This window comes from Staurois parvus, unplaced genomic scaffold (genome assembly GCF_062004578.1).
Source record: "Staurois parvus isolate SC_StPar_1 unplaced genomic scaffold, SC_StPar_1.0 ptg000038l, whole genome shotgun sequence".
NCBI lineage: Eukaryota > Metazoa > Chordata > Amphibia > Anura > Ranidae > Staurois > Staurois parvus.
The window spans coordinates 513,328-527,428 of record NW_028317834.1 but is presented as its reverse complement, the minus strand read 5'-3'; the positions used below and the strand labels follow the sequence as shown (position 1 = coordinate 527,428).

Here is a 14,101-nt window from a genome sequence, read left to right as displayed (position 1 = left end):
AGTTCTGGGTTGCTAGTGAGGTTGCCAGAAGAGGTGCGCATCCGGATAGGTTTAGTAAGTTGGTCAAGCCTGCGGAGTGAGAGGGCCAGGAATGTATTAGGTTTATTTGCCCTAGTGTAATATTTGTGCCTGGATCTGCGGAGTGAGAGTTCCGCTTGATCTGTGAGGATGAGATCTAGAGCCAATCTAGATCGCTCCAGGGCCTCACGGTTGGCAGGCGTGGGAGCCGCCTGGAAAGCTTGATGGGAGCAATCGTAGGCCTGTTCCAGGGAGAGACGTTGTTGTCTTTTGGATTTATTTAAGAAGGATGCTTTGCTAATACAAAACCCTCGCAATACCGGTTTATGTGCTTCCCATAACAGGAGAGGAGAAATATCCGGCGATTGGTTGAGAGAAAAATAGTCTTTAAGGGCTGCTTCAATTTCTAGACAGTGAGCTGGGTTTGCAAGCAAGTTATCATTAATAATCCAAGAGGGTTCAGCAGGAGATGGGGCTAGCGAGGTCATGGCCGTGAGTACGGCGCAATGGTCAGACCAAGGGATCGGAATTATTTCAGACGCCAGGAGCCGGGAGGTAGAGGCGGTGGTAATGAAAATATGATCTATCCTGGAGAATGACTGGTGGGGATGAGAATAAAAGGTGTATTGGCGTTTAGCCGGGTTGAGTTCTCGCCATGTATCTATCAAAGAATAACGGTGTAGTATGGCTTGGAAGGTTTGTTTAGAGGCAGGAACAGAAGATGGTTGAGGAGATTTGTCGAGAAAGGGATATATTACACCGTTAGAATCTCCGCTAACAATTAAAGTTCCGCGCTTATGGTGGTCTATAACCGAGAGTATGTGGGAAAGGAATGGTAAAGGGTCTTGGTTTGGGGCATAGTATGCAACAATGGTGACATCTACGTCTAGGAGCTGCCCAACTAACAGGAGGTAACGACCCTCCGGATCTTTGATTTCGGTACATAGAGTGAAAGGTGTTGTGCGATGAAAGGCAATCAGTACCCCCCTACGTTTGGTGGTGGCAGAGGCTGTATAGACCTGAGGAAATCGGGGGCCAAAAAACTTAGGAGTAGAATTGGGAGTGAAGTGTGTTTCCTGTAGACAGACCACGTGAGCTTTAAGTGTTGCAAAGGTTCGGAAGGCCTTATTACGCTTCTGTGGAATATTGAGGCCCTGTACATTCAGGGTAAGGATATTTAACGAGCCCATGGGAAAAGTGCATAGCGGTTAGAGTAGCATGTCACTACCTCCGGGGGTGGAGCGTGATGGTAACTGTGAGGGATGAGAACGCTGCGAAGCATGTTGTGCAGAGTCATGGAGTCACGTTGGAGGAGGGGAGGAGGGGTATGGTATATGAGAGGCAACAGGAAAGAAAGGGTGTAAGAGGCCATGTAAGGCCTAGAGGGTGGGTTCCCAAGGACACCCTGAGTCAGGGCGGGCTAGGGAACAATAGTAGCCCAAGTGTTATTAAATAACCAATAACACAGGGGCTAGGTTGGAGTGTGCAGGTACACGGACCGTAAGGATGACAGCAACGAAATTGAAAAATGATGGCGAGGTCCCGGTAGAACAGGTGTATGATAAAAAAAACACATTAAAGAAAATCATGGTATCCTAGGTTCAGACGGCAGTAGCTGTAGTATTGAGATATCATGGGGGAAGGGCTGTGGCAGCACTTGCCGTCGAAGCCTAGGCTCCCAAATATAAACTAAACTAGAATGAGAATGAAGCCCGGAGGGGGGGGGGGATGTGGAACAATCCCCAGGTTGTGGAGCAACCAAAACTTACCAGGCAGAGGGAGAAAGAATATCAACAGTGGTAACCACAATGACAGTCAGGAGGGAACACCGTTTGGTGTATGTGGCCAAAAAAAAATGAGGGAGAAAGAAGAATAATCATGGGATATAGTTCAGTCCATGGTATCTTGTGAGGATAGACCCGGAGACGAAAATCGTCCTCGTTTGTGGAGGTTGAGTGGACTTTCAGTTGCACACGCAGGGTGGGACTTCCGCGGTGAGCAGGATGCAGACCTCTGCTTGGCGCTCTCTGAAGGCATCGCTGGAGAATGTAGTTGCAGGATCCGCAAGGTGTCTAGGAGATCTTCTGGAGTCTTGCAGGTGTAATCTCGGGATTGGTATCGGAATCGCACTGCGAAGGGGAAGCTCCACCTATATTGAATAGCGTGTTGTTGGAGCACTTGTAGGTGAGGTTTCATACCCCTGCACTTGGAGATAGTTGTGGGGCATAGATCTTGGAATAATTGGTAGGTATGTCCCTGGAACTGTAGAGATTCTACGTTACGGGCAGCTTGTAGGAGTTGCTCTTTGGTGCGGAAGAAGTGGAGCTTGGCTATAATGTCACGTGGAGGACCATCTGTGCGTCGTGGCGCTAGTGCCCTGTGGACTCTATCCAATTCTAATCTCTCGATTGGGATAGCTGGAGCAAGCTCTTGGAACAGAGCTGTAACCGTTGATTGGACATCGACGATCGTTTCCGGAAGGCCACGGATACGCAAGTTTGAGCGCCGTGCCCGGTTTTCAAAGTCCTCCAGTCTTATCAATAATGTAGCGTTTTCGTCACGCAGGAGATCCAGGTCGTCCGCATGTGTCTGAAGCAAGGCGTCAAGACCATCTACCCTCTGTTCTAGGTCCGCGGTGCGCTGTCCTAGTTCACGGATTTCCCTAGATAGCATGGCAGTGATGCGGTCTGAGGTTTGCTTCAAAGCTTTGTGCAGCATTTTTTCAAAGCATGACAACAGGTCAGGGGGTGTAAGGTCAGGCATCAGGGCTTGTGCAGGGACATCAGTTTCAGTGTCAGACTCACCCTCAGACGTGCAGGGATGGCTGGGCTGCTTATCCTGCAGGGCTGCATATGCCCCTGCTGCTTGCTTGCTTCCACATGTAGGGGCAGTGGCCATCTTTGTGGAGGCCTTTACTAGGGCCTCTTTTATCGTTTTGGTGGAAGGGGGGACCTGGTGCCGAGGTGCCCCCTTAACCATTGTGTAGTTTGTGGGGGGGGGCTGTTATAGAGATTTCAGCCCCCCTATTCTCCCTCTCCTCTGCCTGGGCGCAGTGTAGGCAGCGGTGAGTGGGCCTATGTGCGGCTCACCACGGGACACGAGTCCCCTGTCAGGAATCCCCGCTGTGCTGCAGGTGATCCGGATAAGACCCTGGATGGATTGCCGCGGGGATCGGGTCCCCCCCAGGAGATATTGCGGGCCGGGACCCGCTGCTTGAAGGGCGCTGTCACCCGACGGGGAGACGGAGCCTTATCGGGACATGTCCGTCCCGCCGGCCGCGCATGCGCACTCCCTCTGTAAGTTTTATTCAGTTAAATACAGGAACCACCTTGGTTCAACAGCTACAGACCAGGTATCTATATCTCAACACGCACTTATTTTCCACTTTCCCACTATGTTCTCCTTCTTCTCCAGGGCTGCTAGTTCCTCTTACACTCATTCAATCTTCCCCAGGAAGTCTACCCCTCTTTAAGCATACAGTTACTATTTGATCACAATTTGCTAGGTCGTGCTGCTCACACTCACCCTCTGGTTGCTTTTCTTCTGGTGAGGCAGCTACGAGCCACCAGCTGCTAGCTTCAGCTTCCCACTGCTCTCTTCAGGGGGACTCCTCTGGGTCTTCTTTTTCAGACCCTACTCCCCTGTGTATAAACCTAACACACACGGGGAGCAGGTTATCCATTAAACATATGGTTTCTCCTGTATGCTGCAAGGGGGCAGCGAGCCGGCGTCCTCACTCTCACTTCGGATGCCGGCCGGCTTTCTCCCCTTCCCAGTAGTGCTCTGCGGTTTCACACGTGTCAACTCCGTGACTCCCCGCTCTCCCAGCAGCCCCGCACGTCAGTCCGGACCTCCTTCAGCAAGCCCCGCCGCCCAGCACACCTTCTTCTCTCCACTCCCGGGCTGCCGGACCCGATCTGGAGCCGTCACTCATGGGTAAGTCCCCGGGTCACTCTTCTGCAGGCATCTGGGATGGTGTGGATGACTCGGAGAGCACCAGCTCCGTGCTCTCCTACGCCGCCATGTCTAGGCTCCGCCCCTGAACCCCGGTTATGCCCTTGTTGGTCAGGAGCAGGGCCCTCCTATCCCTCTTGTATTGAACTGCATTGTCTCCCATTATATTGTAAAGTGCTGAGCAAAGTGTTGGCGCCATATAACTCCTGTATAATAACAATAATAATAATAATATCAATGAGAGATGAAATGTGGAAAGAAGGCATTGATAATGGGAGAGTAGATGGAACATGTAATGGGAGGAGTGGCCAAGGTGGGCTTAGCTGGAGACCTCAAGCCTGGCTGATGATGTATCAATAGTCAGAAGAACCTGGAATGGACTCTCCCACTGAGGCTTCAGAGACTTGGTAAGATGACAATAGACCCCATCCTAGTCTCTGGTACTGAGGCAGTGTTGGTCATGTATTACCTCAGGATCCAGAAATGAAGAAAATGCTTGGAAACACAACTCAGTTGGTGAATCATGAAAATGCATTACATGTTCATTCAAAGATAAAGAATGAGAATCATGAGGGAAGCTGTTCAGTTATTGATGCTTATATTCAAACAAATTGTCAAGCGATAAAATATTCAAATCCCTTCTAGTTGTGTATTGATGGACATAAACACTAAACTCAGTTCAACCAATCATTACATTCCAGTTTGCTCAGATTTTAGTTTGTTTCTTTTAAAGTAACATTTTATCTTCTCCCTTCTTCTCTAGCTTGTGGGATGACATTGGGGATGTGAAACTAACTTGTGACACCTGAAACTTCTTTAATATTCCTTTTTTCCAGAATTTAATCTATGCTGAGATTTGTGAATCCTCCGGTGATAGATTAGACCGGCATTAACTGTAAAAGTTTTGTCACATTGAGAGCATTAAAATGGCTTCTCTCCAGTGTGAATCCTCTGGTGTCTGATAAGATGTGACTTCTGTGTAAAAGCTTTCTCACATTCAGAACACTGATATGACTTCTCTCCAGTGTGAATCCTCTGGTGTGTCATAAGACTTGACTTCTCCGTAAAAGCTTTATCACATTCAGAACACTGATATGACTTTTCTCCAGTGTGAATCCTCTGGTGTCTGATAAGATGTGACTTCTGTGTAAAAGCTTTATTACATTTAGAACACTGATATGGCTTCTCTCCAGTGTGAATCCTCTGGTGTGTGATAAGATCTGACTTCTGAGTAAAAGCTTTATCACATTCAGAACACTGATATGACTTCTCTCCAGTGTGACTCCTCTGGTGTGTGATAAGATGTGACTTCCGTGTAAAAGCTTTATCACATTCAGAACACTGATATGACTTCTCTCCAGTGTGAATCCTCTGGTGTGTGATAAGATTTGACTTCACTGTAAAAGCTTTATCACATTCAGAACACTGATATGACTTCTCTCCAGTGTGAATCATCTGGTGTGTGATAAGATTTGACTTCACTGTAAAAACTTTATCACATTCAGAACACTGATATGACTTCTCTCCAGTGTGAATCCTCTGGTGTGTGATAAGATTTGACTTCACTGTAAAAACTTTATCACATTCAGAACACTGATATGGCTTCTCTCCAGTGTGAATCCTCTCATGTGTGATAAGATGTGACTTCTGTGTAAAAGCTTTATCACATTCAGAACACTGATATGGCTTCTCTCCAGTGTGAACAATCCTGTGTGTGATAAGATGTGACTTCACTGTAAAAGCTTTATCACATTCAGAACACTGATATGACTTCTCTCCAGTGTGAACTCTTTGGTGTATTATAAGGTATGTCTTGCGTGTAAAAGTTTTCCCACATTTAGAACAATGATATGGCTTCTCTCCCTTGCAAGCCTTCTGGTGTGTGATATATTTTCTCTCCATTGTAAAATCTACAAACAAGTAGTTTGAAATGACTCCTCTTATGTATACTTGGGTTGGACTTTATTGTAAAGCCATTGTCACTTCCAGAACACTGAAATTACTTTTCTCCTGCTGGATCAATGTGGAAGAGGATCCAAACTATGACTTTTAGAACACAGATATGACTTGTCCCGTGTGACTCCTTCAGTGAACTGCAGTAAAGACTTTCAGTCAATTAAGACACCCATGTGTTTTATTTTCCATGTGACTCAGCTGTATTCATGAAGACCAAAATGTCCTAAAACCTGGTTCATCAATCTACCTGTAGAGAAAGAAAAAAGACAGAATTGTATATATAGGGCTACATAAAGTTGCTTTCTATTTTTAATGTTCATTACTAAATATATCTTATGAATAGAAAGAATATGTACAGCATTATCTACAGTATTTTTTTAATCAAATAGATTTGATTAAGAAAGTTTATAAGTGCGCACAGTATTCCCAACATTCAGCCTAGACAATGGAGTCATACATTCTCACGTATAGGCAGTTGTGGCACTGTTACAGATCATACAGAACTGTCCTGCCTTCTCTGCAGTTATGGAAGGGATACAGAGGGTAACAGGCAGTATAACCTTTGATATCCACACAGTAAGGAGTCGATGATTGATAACCGATGATCTTTTACTGATAACATGTGAACATAGTACATGAAGTGTGAATGAATGTGAGAATGAATGAATGGTAAAACTTAAATACAAACAGAATAAAACAGACATGAGTACATATCTAACTTCCTAGCTATGCATAACATTCTACAGTACATAGGAGGGGTACTTACAGACTTTGGGGGTCTAATCAAGCCCATATATGAAGAGGGAACAGCATCCCACATCTACTTGCATAGTAGAATTTCTTCAGTCTGAAGAGATGAGGTCACTTCCTCCCAAGTTAGCAAACAGGAAGTCTCTGGCCTTAAAGGGGACAGACACTGCTGAATGCTAAAGAATGCCTTGTGTAATACAAGGCAGCACAAGAACAATAACTTGCTTTGTCTATGGTGTCACTTTTACCTTTTATAAACAAATGAACAGAGAAAAGAAGAAACAACCTAGAACAATTCAGCTGTACACGGCAAGTAACTCCCCCCAGTACATACATAGATAGCTGACACCGATCAATGAGGCCCGTGTCTACAGGATCATACCCCAAGTATGGGTCTCCAATGTAGTTACCATTCAGTAGGATACAATTGGGCATTCTCCTTTTATGCGGCTAAAAGAGCTAAGATTTTAAAATCCTATGAAGAACTAACTAGGAGTGAGCAAGGAGTATCCAGCCAGTTCTTCCAGAGAGACATACATCTCCTGCGGGAATTACAATGTTGATACGTTCGTTTTTTCAAATGTTAATGTGGAGATCACCTGCTCAATCCACTGTTGTCTGCTGGGAGTTTGAGATGATAGCCAAGATCGGGATATTTTTTATGGTCAAGCAGCCTCACTATTGCTATATGACTTGTAATAGGAGAAGGTGTAAATAATTCCTCCTCTATTGAGACCAAGAGGCACACCCGAGGAATATTGAACACCAACATTATAATACTGGTCATATTGTTCCACTTTTTGAATAATTTTGGACATCTCCAAAACGTGTATCAAATCCACGACATCAATACAATTGGGGTCATAAGGGGAAATCCCTCCTGTCCTAGCTGAACAATTGAACTGGAGTCCTGAAAGCTCTATGCAAAAGAAATGACTGAGTTTCTGTGAAGAGGACAGAGAGATGAGAGGTATGGAGGTCAAAATCACCTCCCACCACTCTCTCTTAGTTTCTCTGTTTCTCTGTCTGTTTCCCATTTCTTTCTATAATTCTGAAGCCCATTAACAAGTGTGAGAGTGATGTGAAATCTGTATCTGATAGAAGTAGACACCAACGGATGGGATCTAATGTGTCTACTAAGTCCCATCTGGTAAGATGTTGAAGTTGGGCAGCTATAAAATAAAGTCTAGCATTTGGTATTGCTAGGCCTCCTTGGTCTTCACCATACTGTAGAGTAGTGAGTTTGATTCTAGCTGATGGCTTCTTTTAAATGAGTTCTCCAAACTGGGAGTCTATACTGGAGAACCACTTACGAGGTGTCCACATGGGAGAATTGTGGAGTACACAATTGAAACTCGAAAAATTAGAATATCGTGCAAAAGTCCATTTATTTCAGTGCAGCAATTGAAAAGGTGAAACTAATATATGAGATAGACTCATTACATGCAAAGCAAGATAGTTCAAGCTCTGATTTGTCATCATTGTGATGATTATGGCTTACAGTTCAAGCTGTGATTTGTCATCATTGTGATGATTATGGCTTACAGCTCATGAAAACCCCAAATCCACAATCTCAGAAAATGAGAATATTGTGAAAAGGTGCAATATTCTCGGCTCAAAGTGTCCCACTCTAAACAGCTAATTAAGCCATAACACCTGCAAAGGGTTCCTGAGCCTTTAAATGGTCTCTGTCTGGTTCAGTAGGAATCACAATCATATGAAAGACTTCTGACCTGACACCATCATTGACACCCTCCATAAGGAGGGAAAGCCTCAAAAGGTAATTGCAGAAGAAGTTGGATGTTCCCAAAGTGCTGTATCAAAGCACATTAAAAGAAAGTTATGTAGAAGGGAAAAGTGTGGAAGAAAAAGGTGCACAAGCAGCAGGGATGACCGCAGCCTGGAGAGGATTGTCAGGAAAAGGCCATTCAAAAGTGTTGGGGACTTTTACAAGGAGTGGACTGAGGCTGGAGTCAGTGCATCAAGAGCTACCACACAGACGGATCCTGGACATGGGCTTTAAATGTCGTATTCCTCTTGTCAAGCCACTCCTGAACAACAAAACATCAGAAGCGTTTTACCTGGGCTAAAGAAAAACAGACCTGGTCTGTTGCTCAGTGGTCCAAATCCTCTTTTCTGATGAAACAACTTTTGCATGTCACAGTGGGAGTATAGATTTAGTACTTCAACCTGTATGCAGATATCAGTGGCAGACGAGTGGGTGACCTGTCCGCCTCACTGAAAATTCAAACTGATAGTGTAGGTTGCCCCAATTGGGAAAACCCCATAAGGGATAAAGAGCTAATGAAAGGAAAGGTGAAAAGGAAGAGAGCAATGGAGAGATAAGAGCAAGAGTAGTGAAGAAAGGGGTACAGATAAGAGGAGAGGAGGTCCCCAGGGGGGAGGGTGTGTGCCTGTATAGAGTAGCAACTGAGTAGTGGGTTACCTAATGGACTCAGGACTACAAAGAGAGTTAAGTTTCATCAGAGTTTGAGGGTAGGAAATGGTCAACCCATGGTTGCCATAGTTGTTCATTTTTATGCACTCTGTCTAATAGGACGGCTTCTACTTTGACATGTATCGTGGCTCGAGTGACACTATTCTTAGTTTCAGTGGTATTGAGGTGGGGGGATTTCCAGGCCTTCGCTATGGTTTGCTAAGCCGTGGTGGTGACCTACAGGAGTAGTTTAAATTGCCAGTGTGTCACTTCTTGGGCCTTATGCAAGTAAAGGAATGGACGCTGGTAAACCGACCCCAGTCCAGTGTTGAGGAATGGCCTCTGCTGCCATTCTAGCCACGCCCTCTGATGCATTTCACCACACCCACTAGGGCTTGGTCACACTGCATCCATCCCTTTACTTGTATTGGCTGACACTGGAATTGCTCTGACTCATGCTCCCTTCTTCTCACTTGCCGGTGGGGTGATCCCTTTCCTTCCATCCATAGCTTGGAGCCACACCATAAGGTATACTTCTTGGGGCTTGTTATTAAATGAGGCAGTGGCTGGATGGATATATATACTGTAACTTCTTCATAAAGAACTGTAGGCATATGGAATATTTTGCACCAATACGTTTGAACAACCGGGCAGGTCCACCACATGTGGATACCTGCTTCAGAGCAGCCACGAAAACAAGTCAGGGATTAGGGATGGATTTAGCGATCCGGGCAGGGACCAGGTACCAGTGGATGAGAGTGCTGTGGTTAGTCTCCATAGCAACTATATTTTGGGAGGAGGATTTTGCAGCAGACCATATGTCTGCCCAATCGCTTTCAAATGAAGATTTAAATCCCATTCCCACTTGGATGTATATGGTAAGGAAGTGTAAGGTGGTGGAGCTGGTAACTGTGCATATAAGGTGGAAATCAAAAGTCTGGCATGGGGGTCACATTTACATATGTGTCCAAACCTAGTCATGTCTAGGACAGAGGTGTTCATGTGTAAGTGGGAGCAATACAAGTGTTTGATCTGAAGATATCTAAACATTTCAGATGTAGAGATTTTGTTGGAGTCACATAGGGTTTGGAAGGGTATAAAGGAGTCTAGTGTTGAACTAGACTAGCTCTAGGACAAGCATGAAAAGAAGATGGAGGCATCCATGCCGGATAAAAGCCTGGATGGAGGAGGTATGCCATGAGTGGGTTATGGGGTGACTGTAAGGTGTATCAGAACTTTAGACTGTCCCAGATAGATGGGTAGTGTTGATTAATTGGGTGTTGGAGTGAGCGACGGTCTCTTGGGTGTAGCCATAGTAAATTGGCAACTCGTGAGGGGTAACAATCTACTGACTCTATAGTGACCCATAGGAGGGGGTCACTTTTACTGCGTGATATTTAGGGAGTTGAGCAAGATGTGCACTCAATGGGAGATTGCAAGGGGGGTGGCAGTGCTCAGTATGGGAAATAGCAAGGAGAGGGCCCAAAATAATTGTAGTCCAGCCCCAGGGGCAAAGTTTAAGTCTCTACAGCTGTTTGTAATCCAAACAGGGAGGAGGAGAGGGAGTACAAGAACAGTTCAGGGAAAACAGGGGAGCATACACTCACAGATCTGACAGGGGTGCCCGGGTCCACAGGGGAGCAAGGTACTATGATATCAGGTACTTGCCCTGAAAGTATGCGTGGCATAGTCCGTGGTAATAATCCCCCCCGAGTCCTAGATGCCTGCATAGGGCAGCTGGTGTAGTTCTCCCTTTTAGCTTGGGGCTTGCAGAGTGGCAGCTTGTGGAGGTCTCCCCCTTCTCTGGGGTTTGCGGTGGGCAGCTGGTGCGGTTCTCCCCCTTAGCTTGGGGCTTGCAGTGGGCAGCTTGTGTGGTTCTCTCCCTTATCCTTGGGGCTTGCAGAGTGGCAGCTTGTGGAGGTTTCCCCCTTCTCTGGGGCTTGCGATGAGCAGCTGGCGTGGTTCTCCCCCTTAGCTTTGGGGTGTGCAGAGCGGCAGCTTGCGGAGGCTCCCCTTATCCTTGGGCGGTCTATGAAGACTGGCCACGATGGTCCCGCCTCATCTGGGATCCCTCGGTGGCTTGGCAGCGAAATGAATGACCAGGAAGAGCCCGGCATCAGTCTCTTAAACCGATGAAGGTCGCTTCACGGTCGTCCTGGCAGTGGTGGGCGGTGAGCCTTGTTGCTCGGCAACGAGGCACGCCCCCTGGACACGGGTCATGCTCTCGTGATCAAGGCCTTTGTCCGGTGGCATCCGCAAGCGCAGGAACTCCCCATGCATGCAGTGCGGATGCCGGGACCTCTCCGCAGAGAGGTGTGAACCTCACTCTCTTTTCCCCTAAGGCCTCGTAGGATGGGGAGAAGATAGTGGCGGAGGTGAGAGGAGCCACACCTCTTGTCCTGCACGGCTCGGCTTCAAAGACCCGCGGCAGGACGAGAGGCAACAGGGGGAAGGTCATCCTGACAGGAGGGAAACAACTACTGAAATGGGAGCTGAGCTTTATTAATTAAATTGCAATGTGCTTAGGGAATTGGGGGAAACTGGCTAATGAAATTGGGACTGGAATGCACTTTGAGGGGCTGAAATGTATTATATTTGGGAGGGAGATATAACAGATTTGGGCACCCTGGCAGCACCTATATTGTGACATTATATATATATATATGTAGGACCCAATAAAGGTATAATATTTTGGGCTGAATTGTCATTTTTTACAACCGTGATACAACCATCCATGAGAGGGGTAGTTTGGACCAGGATGTCATAAGATTAGTAAGGTTTGTTAACATAGGAGGGTAGTTAGCAGAATATAGAATATTGAGGTCTGCCATCAGCTTGGATCCTTGTCACGGTGTGCCAGGCTTGCTCTTCTCCCTCACTGCAGCTTCCCCACCTCTCCCCCCTCTCATCCTGTGATAGGTGGGAATCAGTGTCACGTGCGCCCGGCTCACTCTCTTTCCACTCGCCGCACACAGCCGTGAAGCAGGATGAGGGGAGGGGACCACTGAGACCCCCCCTCCCCAGGAAATCCGGGCGGGGGGTGCTGGGAGGTCTCTGTGTGCCCCCCGCAGGTGCATGGCTTCCCGCGCTCGGCACCCCGCCAGAGACAAAAGCCACGCTCCCTGCGCGTGGCTGGAGTGAGGGGGGCATGCCTCGTTACCCCGGCAACGCGGCGCTGGGCCGGCCGTTGCAACGAGGAACGGTTGTGCGCGGCTTTTAAAAACGCCAGCGTGAGACCAGGCTTGCTCTCTCTCTCCCTTCCTCCTAATGCCGTCCGGCCGCTCTCCCTTGGCCCGCCGCCACTGCTGTCGTGGGAGGTCAGGGTGGGGACCGGGCCTCCGCAGGCATCCCCGCTGAGCCCCCCTGTTCTAAGGTCAGACCCCGCAGCCATGCTACCCATGCTGCTGTTCCTGGCCGCTGCGAGGGCCCCTGCTGCTGATCGCTAAGCCCCTGGAGAAGCTGGCCGCTGTGAGGGCTCCTGCTGCTGATCGCTAGACTGACGATCGCTGCTGTCCCTTGAGAAGCTGGCCACTGTGAGGGCCGCCGACAATTGCTGAGGGTCCCTGAGAGCTGCCTGCTGTTGAGCGTCCGCAAGTCGCCTACCGTGTGTGTCCCTTGAAACCATGAACTGCCCTTGGTGTGCGCACAGACTACCCGTGTCCTGAACTGTCCCTGTTGTGCACACAGACTGTGTCCTGAACTGTCCCTGTTGCACGCACAGACTACCCGTGTCCTGAACTGTCCCTGTTGCGTGCACAGACTACCCGTGTCCTGAACTGTCCGTTGTGTGCACTGACCCCCTCCCTGTCCTGAACGGTCCCTGTTGTGCGCACCGACCTTCCCCGTGTCCTGAACTGTCCCTGTTGTGCACACCGATGACCCTAGAAAGCTGGGTGGGAGCTGTGCTAGGCCAGACTCCACAGCTAGTGTCCTGTTGAGTCCCCGTGAGCCCACTTACTGTGGGTGTCCCTACGAGCCGCATGTCGCGGAGTGCCATGAACTGTTCTGATTGTCTTTCAGAGTTCAATAAAGTTTTGTGTGTTCCCCATCTTCTTCATGTGTTCTGTCCTGCCTACGCTTCCGTTACAGTCCTAAATCAGGAATATATTGACTGGACCAAGAGAAGGGTGGAGGACGTTGTAGTTGTGACACAGTTAAGGAGGGTAGAGAGATATTAAGAGCTGTAGACTTTTTGGGATTCACAACCAGGTCCAAAATCACTGCAAATTGGTCCAGGCATTGGAGAAGGTTGGGTGCTGAGATCAAAGGAGAAGACATGAAGAGGAGATTGTCATCAGAGAAAAAGCATAACTTATGATGATGACCACCAAGTTCTAATCCTTTAATATTTGTGTTAGTTCTTATCAGCTCTGCTAAAGGTTCATTCGCTAGAAAAGGAGGGGGGGGGGGAAGGGGCAGCCTTGCCTCATTCCCCTTTGTATGGAAAAAATGTCTGACTTGTAACCCACATATCTCAAGTAAGCCCTTGGGGAGGTGTAAAGGGGTGATATCCATTCGAGTCAGAGGCTTTTTTTATGTCTAAGGAAAGGAAACAGCCGGGTATGCGGCGTATGCAAGCTGCATGTTCTAGCAAAATCACTCTGTGGTCTTGGCTTGGCAGAGGGGGGTTAAAACCCATCTGATCCTTGTGTATCAAGGTGCCTATGATGGAGTTCAGCCATGCAGATAGGATTTTTCTAGGATTTTAACATCCAAGTTAAGAAGGGAGATTGGTGTGTAATGAAGCCATGTGGTGTGATCTGATTGGGGTTCAGGTAGCATAGAAATGACTGCTGTTAGGGAGTCTGAGCAGAAAGAATAACCTTTGAGTAAGGCATTAAATGCATTAACCAATAAAGGTGGAAGGAGGTTAGTAAATATTTTGGAATATAGGGCTGTAAGCTGTCTGGGCCAGGCCGCTTATTAGACTTTAGGGACTTGATGGAGTTCAGGACCTCAAGTTCTGTAATAGGTGTTTCCAGGGAA

At 47.4% G+C, this 14,101-nt stretch overlaps 2 protein-coding genes across 2 annotated transcripts in view; one reads left to right on the top strand and one right to left on the bottom strand.

The window, feature by feature from the left end:
• Positions 1–14,101, top strand: part of LOC149470562 (uncharacterized) — a 117,005-nt gene that overhangs the window by 80,595 nt on the left and 22,309 nt on the right. The gene's annotated exons all lie outside the window — the stretch shown is intronic.
• The window catches only part of LOC149470559 (uncharacterized), a 432,748-nt gene continuing 423,309 nt past the window's right edge, over positions 4,663–14,101 (bottom strand). Inside the window, exon 5 of the mRNA XM_089662246.1 lies at positions 4,663–5,838. Coding sequence (XP_089518372.1) covers positions 4,894–5,838 — 945 coding nt within the window. The 3' untranslated portion in view covers positions 4,663–4,893. The remainder of the gene's footprint in view (positions 5,839–14,101) is intronic.